This window comes from Ammospiza nelsoni, chromosome 1 (genome assembly GCF_027579445.1).
Source record: "Ammospiza nelsoni isolate bAmmNel1 chromosome 1, bAmmNel1.pri, whole genome shotgun sequence".
In the NCBI taxonomy this organism is placed as follows: Eukaryota; Metazoa; Chordata; class Aves; order Passeriformes; family Passerellidae; genus Ammospiza; species Ammospiza nelsoni.
In genome coordinates this window covers 43,816,088-43,842,442 of record NC_080633.1, presented here as the reverse complement: position 1 = coordinate 43,842,442, position 26,355 = coordinate 43,816,088, and the positions used below count along the sequence as shown (strand labels likewise).

General features: G+C 38.2%; 1 protein-coding gene across 3 annotated transcripts in view; it reads right to left on the bottom strand.

Annotated features, from left to right (window-relative positions):
* Positions 1-949: 949 nt before the first annotated feature.
* NEK11 (NIMA related kinase 11) overlaps positions 950-26,355 on the bottom strand; it is an 82,027-nt gene continuing 56,621 nt past the window's right edge. For all 3 annotated transcript variants that reach the window (XM_059474955.1, XM_059474964.1, XM_059474972.1), the window contains 3 exons: positions 21,313-21,373; positions 14,976-15,072; positions 950-2,264 (listed from right to left, as the gene is read on the bottom strand). In XM_059474955.1, the coding sequence (XP_059330938.1) occupies positions 2,060-2,264; positions 14,976-15,072; positions 21,313-21,373 (363 nt within the window). In that variant the 3' untranslated portion in view covers positions 950-2,059. The remainder of the gene's footprint in view (positions 2,265-14,975; positions 15,073-21,312; positions 21,374-26,355) is intronic.

Genomic DNA, 26,355 nt, shown 5'->3' with positions numbered 1-26,355 from the left:
GAAGGAAGGGGAGTGTAAGAAGTAACAGGAAAGAGACTGAAACATGACACACAATTATGTTTTCCTACCTCAGTGAACATCACAGTGGGCTTTAGTCTCTGACATGTAACACTGTGTATTCTAAATAAAAGTTGAAGTTAGAAAAAGCTGAAACATACCAGAATCTCTTATTACTTGGAGCTGGAAGTACAGTGCCACATCATCTGTAGCTGGATGTGCCTTTTGCTTCCTCAGCTTATGCTGTTGCTAAAATAGATTTAGATGACTCTACTTGCCTTTTGCATTGTTCTTAACACAAGTCATAAAGATGGATCACTAGCACTGCTTAATTGACCATCAATACTGGTATACTTCACTGTAAATAACTCAGGTCAAATAGAAATGTTTTTTTGATATTCTTATTATGAATATCTTCTAATTTATTTAGTACGGTCCCAAAGCTCTTTAAGACTTGAGACTGTACTAAATAAAAGACCTTATGGTGAAAAAGCAGGAAGCATAAGGCTTATCATAATGGCTCAATGCCTAAAATTCATTTGGTCTACAATTCATTTTAGATTCCTTTACCAATCGTAAGACTTTGTTAACCTTTAGTCTTTTACACAGATGGAGGAAGGAGCTCAAAATGCAGAATAAGGAAGGAAGAGGTAGAAGGAAAACATCAATTATATAATCAGAGCCTGATAGACAGTTGAAATCAGCAGGAGTGGGATGCATATGAAGAAGGGAGCATAAACACTAAGAAAGAATATTAACAGTAACAATGTGCAAGGCAGAAAAAAAAATCAGTTTACTGTTCCATTTTTGAAGAATGAATTTAATCCAAAACTCTTTAGACAAGTACAGTGCATGACAGACATACTTCTGCCATTATAAATATACACATCTATCTCTGTGCTTGAGAGCATGCATATATGTATATAAATATGCACATACATAAGTATGTCCACAGTTCCTTTGAAGCTCAGATTAAATGCAGACTTTTTGAACAATCAATAATAACAAGACAATTAGGGGCTGAGTGGCCATACATATACATATATGTTTAAGAGTAAATCTGCCAAATTACAAAAATTATAGGCATAAGTATAACAAGGATGAGTTAGCACAAAAATCAACAGCAGCTGGAGTCTAATCCTGCATCATTCCATCAATGGCAGCTTTGCCAGTGATGCTCTGATTGCAGGACTGGCATCCAGCCACAGCCCAGAACACCCTTCCTTTGCTTTAAGTGGCAGAAGAAGGGGACACAGGTAACTGTGAATCCTCTCTCCACTGTCACAAACATTTGTTCTTCTTCCTGCCCCTTAAATTAGTGCCATATTTACCCACATCTCACTGCATTCTGGACTCTCAAATGGAGCTTACCCACATGCTTAGGTACTACATTACCCTCAGCCGTGTCCTCCAAATACCTCCTGGTGGGAATCTTTAAAATCAGAGGGGTTTGGAAAAGCTGCAAAAGGCAGGCCTCAAAGACAGCAGAACTGCAATTACAGCTAAGCAGTAGCCATAATATTGGTCAGCAGCAAAATTATATTAGAAGTAGAAAAGTAAGGACAAATAGAACAATGGCCTGTGTATTAATGCTTGTCTAGAATAACTGCCTAAGCTACAGAAAAGTATATCTAGCCAGATGTTATAAAGTTCTAAGCTTAATAATAGAGCTCTGTGCATTGTGTTTAAAGGTTTACAAGCAAGTATTGTATTCTTAATAAGCAAGCATTGTTTTAACTGAAGGTACGTGTGCTTATAGTGGTTGGAGAGAACTACTGTCAATATGTTTTTGCTTTGTGTGATTGGTTAAAAAACTTATAAAGTAAGTTGTAACATTAAGTTCTTTGTCTGCTGCCTGAGATGTGAGCTGCAGGCATCTTCCCATAGTCATAACCATGTAATGAGACTGATGCTGGAAAACAAAACAGCTTGAGATGCGTTCCTTAGCAGTCCCATCCTGTTGGTGATTTGTCCCCCAGCTGGCAATATTCCTGTACCTGCCTGCTGGCCTGAAGGAGGCCCCTTCCCCCTGGTGCCATTCCCAGCTGTTGCAGACACACTGTTACAGCTGCAGATGTGGCTCTAAAGCTTGGAGCTGCTCCTCGAAGTACAGCAGCTGATCCACTTCGAAGCAATCACTTGCTCTGGAAACCAGTTTCTCCAGACAGCTCCTGAGCTCCTCCTCGCTGGCATTCTGCTGTCTCGCTTGCTTGAGGCAGCTGTACACTGCCTCAAATGCCTCCACTCCCAGCTTCCCAATGGCAGATCTGGGGAGAAATATTATACAAAAGGTCAAGTAAAAGGTAATTCATCTTATACAGCAACACAAACATTAACTAGTGAAGATTCCTTCTAAATGTTGTAGGTTTGATTAAGCACCTTGTTTGCCTGACAGGAAAAGGAACTAAAGTTTCCTGGTGAATTTCTCCATGGTTAGTTGCTATACAGAGCCCAAGAATAAAAGCCTGGCCATAGGAAAGTCATGGGAAGCATGGCCATCTTCATTGTTACAATCCAAAAATCCTCTTCCTGCTGACTCTGACAGACTCTTTTATCTACAACAAGTCTGGTAAATGCACATGTATTACTGCCTCCGGATTTCATCAAAATCCAAAGGAGCAACCCAGTCAGCTGAACACCAACGGCATTTTATGTGAGCACACTTTGTTATTCATTGCTTTATTTTAGCTTCTATCAAATACAAGAAAACCATTGTACAAGCTCAGTATGATCTAACTTGACACTTTTTGCTTTTCTACAGTGTTCTCCTTTTATCAGAACACAAATCTGTAACTCAGCGACAAAACACACACAGCATCTTAATAGTGATTTATAAAAAAGAACCATTTGAAAACTGCAAGACAATGAACAGCATTTCTTCCTCCTAAAGGAAAAACATCTTTCAGTTCATGTGTCACAGGTAACATAGAATTTTTCACTCAGTGATGGCTTCGTATTTTGATGAAAATACCAGGGTAATTTTCCTTCAGCATTTCAGAGACTATCTGCCTGCTCTTCATGCTTCTGACAAAGGATTTGGTTTTTTTCACTATACCTTTACATGTAAGAGCTGTTGAGAGGTTTTTGTCTTTTAGACAAAAAGGAGGTACTTGGAAGGCAACCATTTGATATGCAGGAGGCTCCCCAGCCAGTGCCTGAGGCAGCAGGAGCTGGGACAGCTTGTGGCTGTACCAAGGATGATCCATACAGGGACAGAGAAGGGGATCACAGATGTCTCCTGGTGCCAGCATTAAGGCTTAGGACTTCAGTAAATGTGCACGTAGGGAGCAGGAACACTTCCCATAGTATTTAAATAGTTAAACCTACCTCCCAACAACAACTTCACAAACTGCAGTTGTAGATTTTCCTGGTTTTGTACTGATTATTTTGTTACATGTTTAACACCAGGGCAAGGTCAACTCTTCTCACACAATAGCATAATCAGCCTAATTGCATAGTTGCTTTTTATCAGTGGTCACCCTGTTATTGCTGAGGAACAACATCATCATAATAAAACGTCAGCCAGTAAGAGTTCCATATAATGTGAGTTCCTCAATTCTTAGGAAAACATTGCAAAGAATTCTACTTTATTGCTTCTCAAACTTCTTCCATCTCACTTGCTCTTTGCTTTTCTAGCACATTGATAATGCCCAGGTGTGATCCCCCTTTGGCTTCAGGTCACCCCTCTGCTGGCTCCAGACACAGAGGTAGATCAGGAACCTGGGGCAGAGAAAGCCAAGACCCAGGATCAGAATGCACAGGGCAAAGCTGGAATCTCTACAGGTCTCGACCTGATTCAGTTCTGCTTGCTAGAACTAGAAATTAATGTTGTTCAGGAGAAAATAAAAACTGTTGGAAATAATTAATTCTCAGACACTGGAAACCTAGGGATTGGATTACCACTGAAAGGTAAATGGAGATTTGTTTGACAAACAATGTACATTTCTTCACAAAACATTATCAAAAACATCACTATTTCTCCCCAACAGTTAAAAATCAATACATGAAAAGCCACCCTGATATTACTGCTACTTCCTCAGTGCCTTTAATGACTCCTCTCTCCCTCTCAATAATGTTCAATTTTTGAGTAGTTCTGTCTATTTAAAGATGAAAAATTAAGCAAATATATACCTTGGGAGTATTGCATCTGCTAATAAATGTGACCTGCAGACTTGAGTCTTCTCTGTTCATCTTGGCAGAGCATGCAAATCAGCCAATGTGTGCAATAGCTGATACAATAGAATTAAGGGGAAAATGTTCACAGGCTGAAAATTACAGGGTAGGTAACAAAAATTATAACCTGCTTTTACAAAAGAAGACATCAGGCTCTGTTTGGACTTGAGAGCTGCATTTATTTGGCTCTACTACCACATCATGCATCACAGAGGCAGAAGCGTGAGATCTCAGAGAGTAAATGTCAGAGAGGTGTCACCGAGTGAATCTATGATCCTGATGGAGGGAGAGGGGAAAGCACTTCCTGGAAAGGGGGTTTGTCCATCATGGCCCTGACCCTGTGCTAGGGGATATTTGTCCATCCACATAAAATCCTAGAGAGGCACAGTTGCAGATTGCTATTTCACATGAAATATGGGATACCTGCACTAATGTTTTAAAAAGAATTAAAGCCTTTCCACCAAATGTGCTGTGAGAACAAGTGCAGAACTCCCATTTACAGCCACATTTGGCCATCCCTGTTTTCTGATTTACTGGCATTTACTCTCCTCATGCTATCCTATAGCTCAGTCACCTACAAACTCACTATGAGTCATCATCTCTTTTTCAGCCAAGGCGACACAAGCAAAGGGGATACCTGACATCTGGGATTTCATTACTGTGAAAAATTATGGGCCAGGCCTCCTTCCCACACTGGCCTAAATTGTTTTTCAGTGTGCTAAAATATAAGGAATTACATCGGGCTCCACCAGTCAAGGGTCTGGCTTCGGATAATACTCAGTAATGTGCTTAAATATCTTCTCTCGGATGTCTTAGATGGAGGGATTCATTGAGCTCAACTTGCCTCACTCCTGGCTGCACAGAGTGGTCCCAATGCTCTAGGCAGAGGAGACACAGGGCTTAGACACATCCTGTGACCACCAAGCCACTGGCTGCACAGCAGATATTGCCAGTCTGGGGACATTGCCATCCACGTAAGCTGTGGCCTGAAAAAAAATGATTCTTGTTGCCAGCTCTTGTGCAGCAAAGAACACATGCCTAAGAAAATCACCTGCAAGAAGACCCAAAGGCCATATTGATATTTGATTTGTGGATAATGATGGAGTGTGGACATAAAATAGAGACTTGGTTTTATCAAGGATAAGGCACTTCTGAGTATGTGAGATGTAGTAAAGAATATCAGAAAAATCACAGGCACTGCTGGAGTTAGAGGGGAGCTAAATAGGAGCCTTGAGAACTGCAATTTTTAGACACAGGGTGTTTAAAACCATTCCAAGTCATTTAGTGGATCTGAATTTATCAGGCTATCTGGTGATTTGCAGTTGATTTTCTATGCATCAGTGCAAAATTACTAAAATTTGACAATATAATAATGTTGTGTTTTCAGCTGGCTGAGGAAGTTGTAAATCTTCCCCTAGGTGAACAAAGAATTCTCTGTTATTTCACTGGTCTTCATTTTTACTATTCTGGTGCTAGCTACATATTAACATCTCCTTTCTGGCTTGGAGATCAATTACAATAGACCTACCTTTATGCCACACTGACAAAAGCCACAAAACAAGATTGATGCTGAAGCTGTGCTCCTCCTCGGGCATTAGCAGCCAGGTTAATATCTCTCAACAACTTGTCATGACCTGCCTTGAAGGATAACTATGACACAAATCAACAGCTAAGAGGTTTTTCAGCTTCTCACTTCCCAGTGTCATTTAGCATGATGGCAGCAATCATTTAAAGCCATCCTGGTCTCAGTGGTGCCTGCAGGGAGCTGCGTGTGTTCTGTGCAAGGAGAGGCTCTGCACAAGCCACTACTGAACACACCAGAGTAGTAACACCATGAAAGTCCCTCCAGATCAGGCATCAGCACCTCTGCCATAACAGGCAACAAACACACTGCTCCTAAGACAAACACAGAAAATTCAGTTATTTCAAAATACCAGTTACTCATGCCTACATCAAAGCAAACCTCAATAAAGGAACTTTCTGGACATGGAATACCCATTCCACTGAGCATTTATTTATCCTTTTGAATGCAGCCAGGCCACCTGCATCCACCACCAAAGAGCACATTGTAAAGTAGAGAACAAATGTGTGTTGATTTTGGCTCATGGGGCATAAAGGCAAGTGCAGGGATCTTTGAAAGAATAATTTCAGTAGATGCTTCTAAATTCTGTTCTTCCTAACTCAAGGAGCTAACCCCATGGGGTCCAGCAGTATTACTTAGGATTCTCATGAACACATCCAAAAATTATTTGTCCCTGAATTAATGCTATTTCCAAGCATCAATTTATTAACCCCATATTTCTCTTTAAAACAGTACAACCATGCCACTTAGCAGCTAACCACCAGTGATATGAATCTCAGCAAAAAAGATAGTGACATTTATCTCCTGAGATGACTGCAGAAGATTCAGGAAATTACATACCCTTAGTCTCCTACAAAATATTGTTTTCTAACTGTACCAGAAAATCTTAAGATACCTGCTACAGAATCTCATTGTTCAGTAAACAAACAGGTTTATCTCAGTTAGAACACAGAGCATCTCTGTCCTCTCGGGTTATCTTTCTGTCATTTGGTTTGCTGGCATTACTGACTATGAATGATTAAAACTTTGACACTTGAAAGAAATGGCTCTGGGTTCAAACCTTCATTTTCAGCATTACTTCTCTGTTGCTTTTTAAAGACCCCTTGAGATCTGCTAGAAGGGCATAATAAGCTCCATGATCCAGGTTTTAGGAACTTATTTATAAAGGTAGGGCAACTCTTTCCTAGTTCTGACAGCTGTTCAATCTTGGGAATGGGAAAAAAAATAGCTAAGTCTAAGAAACGGTCTTATAAAAAATAAAAAAGGCAATGGAAATTATTATTATTATATAAAATCTTGTAAGAAAAAAAATACATATTACTAATATTAGCCCCCACCTTCACCTTCAAGCCTCAATGGACTTCGACTATTCTCATATTACTGCTGAATGAAAATTTCTTCACTTGAAAACACAGTGATAATTTTCCTAATTCATCCTTAATTACTTTGTAATTCCTGAATTAAATCACCTTAATTTGATTGCAAACAAAACTCTCTGATGCCCTACTTCAAAGACCTGCAAAACCTAAAGCATATTTAAGACATGTTTTCCCATGAGTTGAGAAGGATCTTATTATTAAAACATGTAGACATACAGGTGAAGAAATATCAAGCATAATATTCTCCATGCACCTCATATTCAGAGATAAATGAATTTATATAATAGGAATTGAAGCTGACATCTGCTCTTGGAAGAAGCGTTAATTAGAATTTAGAGCTGCTAGTTGAATTCTAGCTACTATGAATTTAGAAAATGCTTTATCACAAGAGAAAACGTGTTTCTATTCATTTTTCCCACAGAAGGGAAAAAATTACAACAAAACAGTAATTTAAATCAAACCTGAACACTGCAATTGTAAAGTCTTCCTCTATTAAGAAATTTACTGCCAATATTAAAAACAAGAGCAGAAATATATTTGCTTCTATGGAGCTTTTCTTCATGAGGTAGGGTGATTACACTGCTTCACTGTGGCCGTGAAGAATTATCTGAAACACACTTCCCTGAGCTTTATGCACAGTCTGAGATTTCCTAGTCTTTCTATAATTATTTTAAACAACATTCTGATTTTTAACAGTGCCATGTCATTCAAAGAATCTTTGAAAAGTCATCAGTTTAATTCCTTCAGCATCACTGATCAAGATCAAGAAGGAATTCCTGGCACACTTAACACATACCTGATGCTATTTGCTTTGTTTATCAATGCATTTGTTTTAGACAAGTGTCTCTGAAGAGCAGCACAATACTCAACTATTTCTTGAATGAGGGCATGTGAGGATACAGTAGTTATCTCTGAAAACTAAATAATTATATGTAGATCTTATAAGAATTTAAGAATATAACTGCATTCTCCTTTGTTCAGCTGTGTGGTAATAGAGAGTTAATGCTGATTTCCTTTTACATGGCTTAATACTTAATACTGTGTCAGGGGGTCTCTCCTGATATAGGATTTCATACCAAAATGAAAGTTTTAAAACCAACCATTTACCTCTTAGAGAAAGGAAAAGGTACTTATGCATTTTCATGAAACAATCAGAATTCTAACTATTACTATATATATTTTTTCTCAATCTAAGCATTGTCTTTAGCCATATTCTATGAAGTGTTACTACATAAAACAATGCATTTCTGAGTTAGCAATAAGTCAGTCTCATTAAAAGGTTTGTCAATGCTTCAGAGGTGCTTCAATGGAGAGATTAATGAAATCAGTTGGTATGGAGATAGATGATTCTTTATAGAAATATCACAAACATCACAGCAGTTTACTCACAGAATTTCCAGCTGGGCTTGAGCACTGTATAGCCACAGAGGGAGGTGAAGCAGCATTCAAGCTCTGAGCTATTCTAAACACCCGTACAAGGTTACAGTAAAAGTAAAAATACTCTTAAACAATCCAATCAAAAAGACATTTTAAAAGCTAAAAAAACTCTAACCGCTGTGGAATGTGAAGTGTCCAATTATGGCAAATATTTAAGTGTATATATACATTAAAAATAGACACTAACATATACACAAAAAGACTCCCAAACTCATTTGCAAACAGTTTTTCGAACATCAACCATTTGGGCTTAGTTCACATCTATATCTTTCCAATGGGAGATTAAAAGTCCACAACTTCTTTCAGGTCTCTTCACATCTGTAGCTCTTTAAAAAGTTCCTAGCATAAAACAGGACTAAGGCAAATTCACATTTTGGCAGAGCCATAAAATTCCCTAATTACACCATTATAGAGAGAAAGAAAGAAAAGCAATTACCAGCTATGGACAGTAGATTTATGATTTTCAGAAAGGCCTAGAAAGATTTACATATTCAGTTTCTTCTGGGTCTGCATTAAAATAAAGTTTGACATCTTTAAATGCCAAAACAGCTTCACAGAGCTGTTTAGGCATTTAAAGATGGAGATAGAAGTCCAGTACCTAATTTTTTCCCTACAAAGCAAACATTTAGTATCTTTCAAAAGAGAGCTCTGGCCATTCCTGCATCAAACCTCTTGGAAAATTCCCTGCCTACATTTCTCTCAAGCAAACTTCCCACGGTTGTAATGCTACTTCTAGTAAATGCTGTCAAAATTATTCGAGTGGTTCCATATTGAAAACAGACTATATAATTAATGCTGTGTGCAAGCATTTCTGCATTTGCAAACTATTGACAAAATCAAGGTGCTGGAAATCTGAACAGCTCAATCTATGCATTATGTATGCTCAGCACGAGAAACTAGGCAAGCTACGCTTTGTGTGCAAAACAAAAAGAAGTATAATGCTCTGAATGTTTTGAATGTTTGGGGCCACTTGACATTTTCAAATGAATAAGCCTATACTTAAAATTTTAGTTGTTTTGCTACTGAAATGCAATTTTCAAAGTGAATAGAGACTCTCTCTAGTGCTGAAGCAATCATAGCGTTAATGTCCACTTTAAAAAAAAAGTCCTTAAAAATTCAGAATAACAGAATGACTCATGGATCTATGACATACAGTTCAACAGAGAAGCTGAAAAAAAAATATGTTTTCTTTACATATCTAAGCAAATTCATAAAATATTACACATTGTTATGAGGTAAAAGTTATGTTTATGAGGTAAAAGTAATGTGAGGTGATAGTGATTCAATTAATGTGAAAAACGGGCAAAAGATGAGAGTCCCAAAAAATGCATCAAACTTTAATTGTGCCCCAATACTCACTCACTCTAACTACCAAGTTTGTTCTCACTATTCATTTCAAAGTGCACCCTAACAAATGGAAAGCTGCTGAGAACTGCTGGAACCATGGTGTTGGCAGGTGGCAGGCTCTTCCCATCCCATGCAGGATGGAGAGGAGCAGCGTAGGAGACAAAGTGCCAACAGGAGAAGCAGCCCATTTTTGTCATGGAAAGGGGAGGACAGAGGGAAGAAGCTGAAGGAAGACCATGGAAAATGCCTGAGGAATTAGACCATCAGCTCTAACTTCAGCCTTGAGGCGTTCCTGCTGTTTCTCCTACATTTCTGGGCAGCAGACACCGTCTCACTCACCTTCATTTCTTCTTTGGCAGGAGAAGCACAGGATTTGCCCATTCCCACTTTCTCTTTCAGTCATTGCCTTGGGACAGCAATGACTCCTGAGCCAGGAGCACCCACTCACTTCTCTCTGACAGAAGCCAAGAACCAATATCCCAGCTCGGCCACACACAGGCAGGGTTCAATCTTTCAGTGTTCCTGCTGAGTTCACTATACTCTCACTTGCTTGTAAAGCAAACTGCAAACCCAAAATACTTTCTTCAAATTTGGGTCTGGAAAGTATTGAAAAGTATAAATGGTGCAATTATCTTAAAATAGATTTTCAGTAAAAGGAAGAGAAACTCATGGACTAAGAGGTTTAAATTTTTTCCATAATGAACCCAGTAGATTTATTTGAGCCTAGCCTTTAAAAATGAGGTGTGAGAAACTGTGACAAGGAAAATGGATATGTAAATAAAATTTTGGCTTAGCCCATGAGATGCAGAAAACTATAGTCATGCTGTAAGATGCCTTAGGATCACCAGACAGAAATTACCACCTGAAAATGGAGTTGGACAGAACACTGGTGTGTGTAAGAGGAAATTCAATGCTCAAAAACATTTCATGATCAATATCTTCAAGAGTGCTCTATTCACCTGCAAGAAAGTGGTAGCTCAGACAGTGTCAATAAATTTCCTCACCAAATATGTCTTTTGTCTGTGAGAAGACATTCCTCAAGCTTGTTTACATCATGATACCATCGACATGACAGTCAGTGACAATCAAAAGGTCACTGATAAGTTCTTAAATCAAAATCTTAAAAAACAATTAGCTTTTCTGTATTTGTTGCTTTTGTCTTCACTAAAGCTGCCCTCAATAACATAAATAACAAAACCAGTTTCAGTTGGCTCAGAAAGGTCCACTCTGTATAAATTGAAATACTACATCAAGTAAACACTTTCTTTACTGTATTTTTTTTAATTGCACCAATAAATGTGCAAAAAGCCTTCTGTACTTCTAGCATTTTAGGGCTACTTATCTCAAAGAACATCCAGTGCCTACTGAATGACCTCAAAATGACCTTTATTTCTGAATTTTTAAGATAAACAATGCATTTGATGGCAGCATCACAAGCACAAGAAGCATATATACATACTGCTCATGAGTCTAAACCAACAGTGTTATGAACATTCACAGGAGCAGAATAAAAATATCACCCAGTGCTTTTTCTTCATGACTTCTGAAAGACTGCTTTACTTACACTCAGCAGGGGATGATGAAGTCTTTTTCCTGATTGTGGTATGCTGCTGTGCATAACACTTTGGGGACTGACTAAGAGGTGCACACTGCTTGGCTGAAGGATTTTAATTTACTTAAAATTTAGGCCAAAAAAGCCTTTTCCTTCTACTGCCATACATTTTATTGAATTCTAAAGTGCATATTAAAGTTCATGGCTATTAAAATGACTCATTGTAGATATTCATGGATATCTCCACAAAGGAGCACAAAACAATCTGAACCAAGTTTTTTGTATGGACCTCGGGGGGCAAAAAAATTAATAGGTGCTACTGCAACTTAATCTGACAGGGGAAAAATGCTTTGACTTGAGGAATTGCTTCTGAAGAACAGTGTGGTTCTCTTCTGAGGTGCACAGTTGGAAAGTCTCTACGGGGGAACATCAGTGGAACAGTCTGAGAAGTTTGTCTTTAAGGACCTCTCCATGAAGATAACTTGGCTCTGGATAGCATGTGGCAGTAACGCTTCCCAGACTCGGCATGCACCAAGTTACCTTATGCCTCCAAAGATGAGAACCGTCACGAGATTTTGATGGTGGCCAGGACAGAAGATACCAGGAAATCACTCCTCCCATTTCCTGCATTCAACATGATTCCTCAGTTTCAAAACCCAATACAAGGAATAAGAGTCTCACAGTCCAATTTCTATATTTGGTTGAATTGTCACTGCTGGGACACCAGGCTGGGAAGGAGCACAACAATAACCTTGAGCTAGTTCAAAAAATGAAGATTTCTTATCAGCACTGCAGATCCCAATATCCAAATGCGTAGCACTGAAGTGGAAATTTTTGTGGAGACAATTAATTCTGCCTTGAAAGGTAAAGTTAAACCTCTGCAGTTATAAACTTCATAATGAATTCTGATACTAAATATAACAAAGTAGAAATTGTTGTCACTGGAGTTGGTGATTTTATCATGACTTTTACTGAGAGGACAGCAATTCACATTGATGCTGGATGCTATCAACTGGGACAGACAGTGCAGTGGTAATTGGAAAGAAAAAGTCAGGGGAAATATTTAGGGGTTGTAGTGATAAAAAAGCCATTTCATTTCACTTAAAATAAGAGGAGACCAAGCACTCCTACCTACCACCTTCAAGAATATCAGTGGCTTCCTTCTATATTCCCATAAAGATTTTTAGCACACCTTTGCTCTCACATGAGTATCTTTGCCAAGTCCACCATAAGAATACAGTGGAAATCTCCTAAATTGATGCTCTGATACACAGCAAGTCAAAGAAGGCATTTAGTGAGTCATGCTGCAGTAACTCAAGCAATAAGCACATAACATCTTGTCAAGTGACTGCCTTGCTACAGCAGTTTGCTAGCCAGCATTATTCATGTGTCAATTGAAAATGGCTAAAAGGTGCTTTCACTGTTAAACGCTGTGTTATTTTAGATTAATTAACCATTTTATCAGAGCTACCGACACTTTCTGCCAGTAACATCATCTGTAATGCATGGGCACAAAGTTTCTTTATGAGCAGCTCATGACATAGGAGTCTCTCTCATCAGAACCTATTGTTCCTAACATCTGGAAATGGTACAAATCCCAGTCCTTCATAGTCCTCTTTCTAGAGTGACTTGACACCCAAACAGATTTCATTGCACCTCCACATTATTGCCCCTGCTCTGCTCTCCTCTTTCCTTTTAGGAACTCCAGCTACTCAGTTTGTCTCAGTAAGACAAGTCCCCCACATTGTTTCCTTCATCAGAAGCTGGTATCTGGAAGACCTCTCCCCCAAAAGTCTGCACCTATCCAAATAAAACTGAATAGCACAAGTCTAAATTATATTAGCCTCGCTTATGAGGCACTGTTACATGAATGACATTCAAAAACCACATCATATGAAGTTTGCTGAAGGATGAGCAGAGAAGCTGTGGCTTTATGTACTGATTCATAGCCAGATGTGCTTCCTTCTCACCACTGAAAACCCCACTGTGCCCTGTGTGTAGACTGGCCATGGGTCAGAGTTTGCAGGGATCTCCTTGACTATGCACATGCTGGGTACTGTGCTCATTGACTTGTTCCTTAACACTTAACAAGCAGTTAAGTCCTTTCTGACCTTTACATATTCAGAGAATGAAAAAGTCATGCTGTGTTTTGGAGAAAGGACAATAATGTGAGTCACAACAAACCATGAAAACCATGAAACATCACTAGAAAAAAAGAATTTGAAATAAGTGATCTAAACATACTTCAGCCCTAAAACCAATGACCACAAGGTCCAAATATTTTAATTTCTATCCAGAAACCATGAGAACACCAGGTGAAATCTCTAAGTTCAGTAGGCATTTTGACAAAAAATCTCACCTTGTAAGTAGCTGGGACAACATTATGCAGTAATTTCCAAGTAGTTTCCATGAAAAAAGAATGGAAAGCAGTACAAATGGAAGGCTGTGAGATCTTGGACTGATTGCACAGTAAGTGCTAAGCCATGAAGTGAAACCTCAGGAGCTGCTGAATCTTGAAATACTATAAAACTAAACTATCAGGAGTAAATGTGATTGGTATTTTCCTGTAGTACATGGTGATTTGTTTTAAACAGTGATTGCTATCAATTCTGCTGGAATTGTACTCATTTTCTTCAGAGAGCTCACTTAAATAACTCTTAGCATCTACTGTTCGAACTTATATGTATTCCAATAACATCCACCACATTATTGCCACTGTCCACCTACACAGGAGAAAAAATTGCCCTTTTTTAAAGAGTTTATATTCTGAGAGCAGTTGAATCTTGCAACATTGCAAGGAATATTTGATCTCAGAAACAATACACATCACTATGATTATCAGACCAGCACCTAAAAGAGGATGCAATCAATCTTGGAAGGCCAGAAATTACTGAGTCAAGATAAAGTCTCAAGATACATTAACCAGTACATTCTAGAAAGGAAGTGCAGATCTTCATTTTATTAAGACACTGAAACCTTTATAAATAAAGCTGGGATTTCAGCAATGCTGAAAATGAGTAGACAATGAGTTTCAAAGGGAACTGTCCATGTACTGCCTGCTGTCTCATTTGAAAATACCAGCCAACAGCAGCAATTTTGTTTGGTTTAGAACATCATATCACCATGGGGAACAAACCCACTTACTTTTCATTCCAGGCAAAAATGAATTGCAGGTGAGGGAGCAAACATGGTGGTAATGTGTACATTTGCAGGTGATTTGTGGGCATGGGCTGTGCTAATAAAGAAAGTGAAATTCAGAATGACACTGACAGCAGGGAAGGCAACTGGATCCTGGAAGGATGTCAGTGATTGTGCAGCTTACAAGAAAACAATCAGAAGTGAGGGTCAGTTTTCATCCTCTCTGGAGGCAAGCAGGCAAGTCTTTGAACATCTTACCATCCATTTATTTTTGTTGTTGGGATTTTTGGGTTTTATTTGCTGTGCTTTGCAGTTTTCCAAATCCATATTCCTTGCCTGCACATTGGTAACACATAAATTTGCTACTTACTCCCTCATGTGTTTCAGCTTGGTCTCAGCCATTGTGCTGTTGAGAGCTCTGAATCCCTGGGGCTCCCCTGGAGACACTCTGGTGACAGTCCTCGAGCCTACAAATCAATGCACAGACACACAACCTTATTCACCTTCATCCCCCGAGCTCTATTGCAGAATCAAGGGCGGTCAGAAGGAGGAAGACTATTCCTGTTTCTCACAAGGCAGTGCCACATTAATTAAAGATGAATTAGATTATTAAATGTACATTAAGGGCAACTCCTTTCTGAGGGACAAGGCACCAGAACTGTAATAACAAGGAATACACAAGGAATTACAACAGAAAGGACAATCACTTCAGGAAGTTCTGGGATGAATAAATATCCAAAAAAATTATATTAGTTTAGACAATATGCATTTTCTTCCACTGTTTTTTTACTTATCTTTAAGAGCAAGAACATTCTTCCTAACAGGCAGGTCTCTCCTTGAGTTTGATCATTGCTGTAAACTGGAAATATTTCTCTTAAGACATCAGTTTCTCCTTCAGATAAAGGTACTCCTTTTATGTATTAAAATATATATATATATATATATATATATATATATATATATATATATATAAACATTCCTGTATTTGTAAATATATATGTATGTGTAAGAGATATATACATGCATAAACACACATGCCCACTCTTTCTGTTTGCAGGCCTTGTGAGCTGTTGCAATATTTCAGGACCTAGGGCTCACGTACCACTGAGGCACTTGTGCACAGGAACACAGAAGTGCTGAATCACAGAGGACTGACAGGGTTATCAGCTCAAATATGCTGCAATTTCATGTAGTCATCCCATCATACAAGTCTGTGGTTTTCCTAAGAAATTTATGTACTTTTTGCCCTGACTGCTCCCATTGAAAGACAATTTCAAAGGCTCACTGGGAGCTAGTGGCTAAAATCTCTTATTTCCAGATAAAATTTCTTTGTCAAGCAGTTCATGCTCATTTTCCTCCTGTGCCAGTCCTTTCCCTTGGCTTATGCAGTTATTTCCTTCCCTTTTGCATACTCCTTTCATGTCACTGTCATATTTTCTGAAAAATCCCTTTGCCATGATTTCTTCTCCTGGGAAGCTGAGAAGCCTCAGAGAAAAATGGAAACCATAATTATCTGGTGGCTTCTCCTGTGTTTTGCTGCTTTGGAATGTGGTTTGGAGATTGTTTATCCAACATGTGACTTGTTTTGACTTAATGACTAATCACCATCTGGCCGCGTCGGGACTCTGGAGGAGGTCACGAGTTTTTAATTAGCATCTTGATAAGCCTTCTGTAAGTATCCTTTCTCTATTCTTTAGTATAGTTTTAGTATAGCGTTCTTTAATGTAACATAATACATAAAATAATAAATTAGCCTTCTAGGAACATGGAGTCAGATTCATCGAGTCCTCCTTCATCCTGGAGACCCAGCAAATACCACACCTTTCATTTCTTCATAATTGGAAAAAAAGATCCAATTTCAGCTTTCAATTTGTTAAGCTGAACAAAGCAGCTATGTTAGCCCCTTCTCGCAAATTGTTTGGAACTAGGATTTCACTTCCCAAAAAAAGGAGATGTATCAGGGTGTAAATGTGTGGGCTGTGCCACACAGGACCCAAGTTCTGACCAGGCATGGGAGGGCTTTGCATAGGGTAGGAGCAAGCCAAAGGTCAAACACGTTAACACAATGTCTTGTCCAACTGAGCACACACTCCTCTCCTACCAGGGGTTTTTAGCTTGGACTCAGCTGGGGTTTGGCTTAGTTTGGATTGCATTAACAAGGATCACATGCAGCCAGAGGCAGCTTGCAGCTCCCTTCCCTCCATGAGCTGATATAGACACCCCCAGAGAACACCAAATGCTTCCCTGGAATGTGCAATCATGGCTCTCCCAACAGTTAAGCTCCTATGCCTGACGTGATTCTAGACCCTGATCACATCCATCTGAATGCTGAGATTACAGCTTTCCATTGTGAATGTCCTACTGAATCACTCACAGTGACTGGATTCAGAAGCTTGGAAGCACAGAAGAAATGGATTCCTGATTCTGCTAGCAGGATGGACAAACAATTGCACATTTAAAAACATACTCCTAGCTTATCTTACACCCAATAGCTAAGAGTTATCTGGTGCCTAAGTATTACAACTCAGGTATAGTTAATGTAGTTTAAAAGATGAAAAATGACAACCCCAGTTCTTACTCGCAACCAATTATTTCACCCATTATTGCAAAAAGCATTTCCTGATCATTTACTGTAAGAGTGCACATGCATATCCATATGTTTTACATGGAGTCTGTAAGCATTCAGCTCCTTCAGCAGCACTGGAAAATTGAGTTATCCTCAGGACAGCTCTTAGGAAATCCCAGGTGCTGCACAAAGCAGTGCTTGTGACTTAGTGGGCTCCTCTCACAGTTGGCACAGTATTAAGGTCCAGATGTTGGGCTTTGGTGCTTTGAAACCAATTAAAAATTGATGCCCTGAGCACCAGTGTCCTAAGGAAAATATAAACCTTGCAGTCTCTTAAAAAGGAGTACATTTAACCACAGGCACCAGATAAATTCTGGCATTATTATTATCACAGGATAGATCACCGTAGTAAAAGCTCAGCATATTCTTTCTGTGTAGTGAATTCAGTATATTTATTACTACAATATTTCCTTCTCCTCTGACATTTCATCATTAAAAACATCCTTCTTGTTTGTTTTGGGTTTTGTTTGTGTTTTTTCTCCCCTGGAATTTCTGGCTAAATAATTCAAATTTTGTCTACTTTACACATTGGCAGTTGGCCAAGAAAAACTTAGTCTCTATATCTTGCAAACTCTATATCTTTCTCTCCATTTAATATGATTTTTTAGCTACTGCAAGGCAGCACAGACTGAATATTTTAAGATGCTGCGAAGGTGTGGTTAGTAATTAAAAAATGAGTTCTCAGTGAAGGCTGCTAACAGCTTGATACATTGGTGCTACAGCACACCTCAATAAATGTTGCTGGGGTGATTCATAGCCGTACCACTTCTACATCAAAGGTATTTTCTTAGAAGCAGTTACTTGATTAATAATGTATTTTGCACCCAGCTTCAGGCAGTTTGTGTACCCACATATCAACACACAACAAGGAACTAGGCTTCTTCAAAAAGTTACCAGATAATTATTTGCATTTTTTATCCAATGTATCATTCTTGATCCATTAAACAAAATCAAATGAAACAACAAGAGCACTGTCTTTTCAAAACCAGGTATTGTGGCTTTCTAAATGTATTTCAATGTCTCCCAATGTCTAACCCAGTATTGCAGAAACAACATAGGGCAAAGGGCAAAAGATCTTTGTCCTCTCAGGTGATAGAGCACCAGTTGGAGGTTTGCACTGAGGATCTGCAGAGAAAGGAATTTACTCACAGGTGCATTATCTGCTAGGAGTTTTCATCAATTATGGTCCAAAGGCATTCCTACAAACATTCCTGCTAATGACCAAAGAATAGGTGATACACATCTTCTGCATCTCTTCATAAGCTACGGTGAGTTGTGAAGCTGTTATCTCCACTGAACCATAAACTTCTGTTTGTATTTCAGATTTCTTTTCCTTACCTTTCACTACTACATATGAGATCCTACAATGCCTTTTTGTACAGATAGAAAAGTTTAGAAACATATGTGTTTTCCAGATTCATAAACAATACAAAGTGACCCAACTGCCCCTAACCTTCTCTCCCTTTATGCCAGGCAAATTTAGTAAATTTTAAAATCTTCTGCAGTTTTTTCTGTGATCCTCACAATTTTTCAATTTATCAGCACAGCCTATGTTATTTCAAACACTCTCCACATGGACTTTTATAGACAACAAAAAAGCAATTGTGTACCACAAAAGCTCTTGTAGTTGGAGTGATTCTGGGACCTCTTGAGGAGAAAACTCAGCTACCTCCCAAGTCCTTTTATAAACACTGAGGTTTATACTAAACAAATTCCACATGTTGAAAACAATTTATATTTACTGCATCCTTTTTATCACAGCCTTTGCTGACAAAAAAAAAGGTTAGCACTTTTCTTCTTGGTTATTCTCTAACAACCGCTTGGAATGACTCATAATCTTTAACAATGAAAGATGCTACAAGAAATTCTGTCCTGGCCAGATTCCTGCTTCCATTGCCCTATTATTGCCATGAAATCCACACTGTTTTCAGGAGTAGCCATTGCAATTCTGTTGCAGCTCTGTAGCCCAGCAATATGGTATTGCCACTGCTTGCCCCAGGCCACACACCTGGAACTGAGTCTGCAAGGCTTCAGGTTTGTCTGATCTTGGCTTGTCCTGACAGAAATTTTGATTGAAGTGCTTAAGCTATAGCAGCAGTTCTTTGAATTACTATGTAGTGGGCTGTTTTGTTTTATTTCCAGTTATTCTTGTAACATACAACCTGCATTTTTAGATGGATTAGTAGTATTCTGTGTAGAATGACATATTTATAACTAACTTAATTCAATTAATGCAGAGAAGTACAGGCCTGGTACAACAGCAGATGACTTGAAAAGTGGGAACAGAAGAGGAGATGCAAAGGATTACAGGCATGGGATGTCAAGAAGGGAGGCTCTGGCCAGCACTGGCAATGCCATGGGTAAAACTAATGTGCTATTGATTAGTTAAAGAAATGCAGACATGGAAGGGGACACAACTAGCTTTAGGGTGAAAAAGACAGCAAGTATCTAACCCATGTAAATTGCACTATATATAGAAAATTTTGATGTAATGGGAATTTGGAGCCCAGTGAAAAATATGCAAGGTATAACTGAACATTAGCACACATAAAAATGATCCCCACTGCAGGTTTATATCTTGATTTTGGAAAAACTTAAAATAATGAAAGTTTAAACTTTCTAAGTGATACTGGGCATGCAAAGATAAAAGGGAACCTGGAGATTTGTCTCTTATTATCATTACACATATTTCTTTGGAGAAAATCATACCTAATTGCTGCCTAGTTTGAAATTAGCCTCTAAGTTACATCACAGACTGGTTGAAAATTTTTTTAGTGATAAAAGTACAATTTATTATTTAATCTTACAATTTTAAAAAAGTCATCTTTTTGTCCCTAATTCTAAAGGGAAAAGATTAAGATAAGGGAGTTTCTAATACTGTTTTTAAAATATCACTGTTTGTCTTAATATTCTTGTTTGTTCTCACAACCTTCAAGGCAATTCCTCTCTTTATTAAATGAAGGGATATTGAAGCACAGAGCAAAATTTTTTTCTTATTTCAACTTCTGCAAACCCATTGCAGACAGTGATGCTGCAAATGCATAAATGAGTGCAGAATTTGGAGACAGGGGGTTCTCTGTAAGTGTGAAGAGAAACTGGATGTAAATGTTCCTTTCTTCAGTGCTGAGGGTGTCCTGGCATGGGACCCTGAAGGTGACCAGTGGCTACAAGACTATGATGGCAACAACTTTGATTACTCCTTTTCATCCTTCTTCTTTGGCTCTCTCTTCCCGTCTGTCCAGGCTCACAAGCAGGGGTGAACCAGAGCTCAGCCCTGGAAGAACCTCTGGAAGCATGACTTCCTAGGAGTCTCCTGAGTTATGGTTTTAGACAATCCCAAATCAGGTTTATCCCAACTGAATGAGTGCAAACAAAGCAGCTAAATGAGGCTGCAGCTCCCATGGGAGCCTTTGGGAGCTCAGCTGGCCTTTTGTGCAGCTCACACTCAGACTGCTGCTGGCACAGTCCCACCCGGTGGCTCTAAGGACAGCAACTGTGACAGCCACAGTAAATAGCCCTCTTTCTCATAAGTTTTCTTTTTAGCTTTTAAGTAGACCACAATGACCCAGGTTTTCCAGCCGTAAATCTATAGACAATATTTTGCCAGAGATTTTAGGATTAAATTATAGACTTAAATTCTCACTGTTTTCTTTGTATCTGGAATGAGATACTGTTACATAAATTATTATCCAGATTTTGATCATAATTTTAAAAACATTAAATATTTTAATTCATTTTCTCTTATTGTAACCAGGATTAATAACTATAAAATAGCTTACACATCTTCAAATATTTTCCTCTGGAGAGAAAATGACAGTAGCCAAGTTTTTAGAAGTTTTTTTTATAACATTCTATACTTCTAACTATCATGCTTTATGGTTTTATTATTTTCAACAGAAGCACTTAACTATTTATGTCTTTTCTTTTGGTATAATTACAGTTCTTTGCAGTAGATTAAGGAAGTAATTTTCAACGGGATCACATTTTTTGAGTTATTTTGTTGCAAAATGGAAATAGTTGGACAGTGATGGATACAGACTGCTAATAACTGCTGCTATGTAAAGAAGATACATCATCTTACCCAATGAGCTGCTATTCAGGACACTCTCCAAATACTCAACCATTGCCTCCATATCACTGTCCTGTGAATAAAAGAAACAGGAACAGCATTTGTGTGACCACAAACCTAAACACAAACACTATGTCCCAGAGGTACCATCCAACAAACATAGAAGATATCACACCAGTAAGTGTCAAGACTAAACTATAAAGAAGTTACATTGCCCAGGACATTTTCTATACCTTCTCCTGAAACATCAGACTTTGGAATGATGCAATAACCAAACAACAATTTAAGTCAGATTCCTTGCAGACCACAAGTGTTTAGAACAACTGTGCATGGAATTTAAAGAAGATATATTTACTGTGGAGGGTGGTGTGCAGTCTCTGAAAATATACCAGCATTTTATCATCAGTTCGTTCTGGAATATCTAAAACAATATTACATTGAAAAAGGCAAGTTTATACTTTTTAACTATGCCAAAATTTTTATGCTTATGATAGCTGCCCACAGCAAATTAATACTTATATTTCATGTAATTGCATCCACTTACATGTCTAGTAACAACAACTAATTATAAAATTTTAATTAAGAAGAGATTTTAACATTTTTTATATTTCAAGTGTTCTGCTACCAAACAGATGGCTGACAGTTTTGCCATGATATGCATATGAAATACTGTTTGTGTACACAGATGAAATTTAAAGTTCTGGCCATTAAGCAATGATTGTTGTCCAGGAAGAACATCACAATTTTATGAAAGTCCAAGAAATACTTGGACTCTGAGTGTGTAGAAGCTGCTGCCATATCACATTTAAAAATACAGCATTTCTTGATATTTAAAACTGACAGTCAAAATCTCAACCTTGCTAAAAAATATGTCAAAAATACGTATTTTTAAAAAATATGTCAAAAAGATGTATTTTTTAAAAATAGTCAGCACTCTATGCCTTTAAGATTTAAAACAATGGAATAAAAACAAACACTATCGACCTCCACTTCTGTGAGGGACAACCTGTTTTATATTCTTCTGTGATTTTACTAAAATGCCCATTCTAAATTTCTCAACTTAGGAACTGCCAGTACACCTAAGTAAGACAGCATAAATTGTTGGCAATGACTTCCAGCTGGTTAGGGACCTTCTGGTGCAAGTGGGAGCTGTTATGGATGAGCATAAACTAACTATTCTTCACCGCAAATTGTTTCATGGGCTTATATTTGAAACAGGCTCTGCTACTTTATCTGAGGTTTGCAAGGCAGGAATCAGGTTCTTGGTTGGCCATTACAAAAGGTAACCCACAAGCTCAGAGGTTCAAAGGAGTCTCTTTTCCCTTTTGGAGCAGCCTGTGGGGTCATGATTAGATCAAGTCAGCACAAGGGTTTCCAGTTCTGCAGCCAGGTAATGCCAGGGAATGCATTCATTATGTTAACATACACAGTACATACTGAATATTGAATTAAGACAGCATTACAGATATAATTTCTCTGTACTTCTAAAAAGAAAAAAGAACCATTAGGACTTCATTAAAAAGATTTCATTAAATCTTTTTCATTCAAAATGAAAAAGTTGTATTGATTTTCTGCTAATATTACTTTATAATTATGTTTATTTTCATTATCACTAACAGTTAACCACAAATCTTTAGACAGATAGGCAAAACATAGTAAACAACCATATAAAACACTATTGCTTTGATAAAACATTTTAAAATCATTTTTTTATGGGATAAAGCCTGTAATTCCCAAACCTTTGACTTCTCTCAACAGGACATCATATTTACTCCAATTATAACAACAAAGCTGGTTTCTTCTCTTTATGCTGTAAGGCAAAAGACATATTTTCACCTCTTCATCACTCCTATCTTTTCCCCACTTGGGTTTAGCATTGGAGGAGGATTTAGTTTTAGCTGTTTCATTAAATCTATTTCTTTAATCTTTCTCTCTCTCTCTTTTTCTTTTTTTCTTTTTTTTTTTTTTTTCAGAGAAAGCAAAGCCCTACAGAAGCGACAAGGGCCAGTGTGGGTGAATGCTTGCACATTCCAGATTCAGAACAGTAACCCCATTTCTAACAGCCACAAGTCTGCCAAAACATATGTTAGGAATCCAGTGGAGCATCTTAAGGGTCACAGCACACAGACCACTCAGAGCTGCTGGAGCTATGATAATTTATGTCAGCTGATTGTCTGGCTTGACAATCTCAGAAGCAGCTTGGAATTTGAAAACAGGAACCTACTGCATCACAGTAGTAGACTTTGTCATAGTGAAGAGGGTGAATTTGTTATTATGTTCATGAGAAAAACCACTAAGAGCATGGTGATGAACTGCAGCAAAGAGCATCCACCAGCATCCCAGCTAAATCAAAGCCAATGGAAGCTTCATTACACACTAACTTTTCAAGATGAAACCTCTGTTAAGCATCACAAATTAAAATGCTTTTAAAAACAGTTTGTCATTATCTTTTATGATTTTCCCCTAATTAGAAACTGGTTCTCCCATTAAAAAACATGTGGAAAAGAACCACTGGCTTGAAGAGGTGGAGGTCTGGAAAGGTAATTGGCAAATTGCTGCTTGAAATCTGTCAATGTGCATTTCTGCTCCAAAAGAAAGGAACAAAGAACACTAAACTCCAGTGCTGGAAAACGTGTCTGAAATCAGATTGGCTGTACCAACATGAGAAAAAAAAGCTGTCTCAGCTCCCACCCTAAACCTTTAAAATTAAAGTGTTTCAGTGCCTAACTCTACCTTCCTAAGCAGTCTTACATCCCACATGAGGCTGCTGCTTCTCAGTCTGTCTTGACATCTGTGAGAGCCTAATATAGCTTGAATAAATAGCTCATATCCCTTTCTATATCTTGCACCTTAATATGTTGTTCATAAAGATGACTTTTCTGACCCCATGCTACTGCATGAACATTGGAAATTTTTTTAATCCTTGTTTGAAATAATGGGGTCACCAGAGAGCACCACCAGGTGCAGCATTTCTGCTCTCTCTGCACAGAAGTAACTAGTAAAGCAATCTTGGGATTGGAAATTTAAGAGATTTGCAGAAATTACCTTAGTAGCCTTTACTGTGTTGCTGTGGAATGACTTTTTAGCACACATCTCCAAAAGCTTGGTTTAAGGTATCTTTGAAGAAAGGGTTTAAGAGTATGAATACCATCAGAGAAATAGAAGTAGGAGTTTTGGTATTAAGTAAATAACTGCAGAAGCAAACCTCTGCTATTCTGGTAGGATTTGAAGCTTATTATTAATACTGAGCATGATCCCACCTACCTCTGAGTGGAATTCATCTCACATAACCATTGATATCCAAAGAAAGATGTGGTGTGCATGTTAATAACTGTAAATCCCTTTATAATCACCAAAGAGAGACATCTCTGAGTATTGCATCCAACCTGAATTAGATGTTTACTCCCTAATAATGCTTGCTTACTTCCCCTCATGCCTTTCTGTTTGTTGAGTTCGGACAAAGGTGCTCAGATTTACACAGGTATGTTCAGTCTGCTTTCACTTCAGATTTACTGCAGAATTTTTCACTTGAGAAAACAAAAATTGCCTATTTTCACTTCCCAAAAAACAGAAAAGGTAATTGTGTCAATAGCCATAAACATACTTATTCAATATCTTAAGGTGACAGAGACAATGGGGTGTCAGTGGGATGGCTCTTCCAGCCCACCATGCTGGTTCTTATTATGGGATTTTCAGTCAGTCCAACATGAGGGACTATTACAGCTCACATCTGAATGCCAACACCTAATTTATTCTGCATTACTGAGAAATCTATTTTTGTCTTCTGCCCTTCATTAATTCTAAGCAGCAGTCTGCCTGTTCAAAACCACTACTGATTGACACTTAATGATACCATCAATGAAAGTCGAATGAAAATTTCAAAAGGCATTCTAAACAAGAAAAATTGTCTCAGAGTCTGATGAAAATGAGCAGTAATTTTGTTTTCAAGAGTACCTTGTGGTAGACTTTCTGGGCAATGGTTTCTTTGTATGTCTATGTGTTGTGGGTAAGCATAAATGCAGCAAACTTTAAAAAAGTATTGTCTAAGATAATTCGCTGTTTTGCAATTGAATAACAATTTCTTTACTATTGCACAATCTGCTCCTGAATTTTAAGGCATCCTGTGTGTTTAATCTGAAAGTTAGGGGGACATGTCTAGATTGAATGGATCTGTTTCTGAGTAAACTTCAAGTTTTACTTGTGGGACAATTTCAGGATCCCCTACTACTGTGGTAGAAGTAGAGTTCTGATTTCTCACACTTTATTTTTGCCTTAAAAACTACATCTCAAAGAAGCTATTAGTTCATTTTTTCAAAAACCACAAGTTATTTATAATTTAGTGAAGAGTATTAGTCTTCTTGGCTGGTTCCCTGGAATGCAGAAGACATCACACCCTGTTCTGCAAACTTTGCACATGATCACAGAATAAAGTTCCTGTTCCTAGGCAGAACCAGATAGTACCATTCAGAGGCACTGCAGGCCATGCTTGAAACTGGAGGCCCATGGGATAAATTGATAGTTCCTGAATGCCTTAGGAAGATCCATTTTCAGAACTGCCTCAGGCACTTAAATTTATTGATTTCACGGAAACTTGATCACTGGAGACAAGATTCCTCTCAGCTCATTCTGATCAGATCTAAATTAGGTGCCTTTTGCAATAATCTTCAACCTTCACACTGCAATCCCTGACTGTCTTGTGGCAGCCTTAACTGATAAAGCTGCTTTAAGCCTTTCAGCAATAAGTTTTCTCTTCACTGACACTTTCAGTGAGGTGGAAAAGTCTACAGATTTGCTGAACAAGTCTTGCAGCTGTTTAGGCTCATCATTCATCACACTGTCCTAGAAAATATGTCTAATACAGGCAGGAAGTAGAGGTGACTATCTTTGCTTGGGAATTAGAGCTGGAACTTAGATCTTATGCTTCAAGTATACTTTCAGCTTAAATTTAAATTAAATCACAGCTGGCATTTGAGAGGATCCCACTCTGAGTGTTTTAGAGTCACAAGAATGGTTTCTGGCAATGATCTACCTTAAGGCATTCATGGGATTATTACC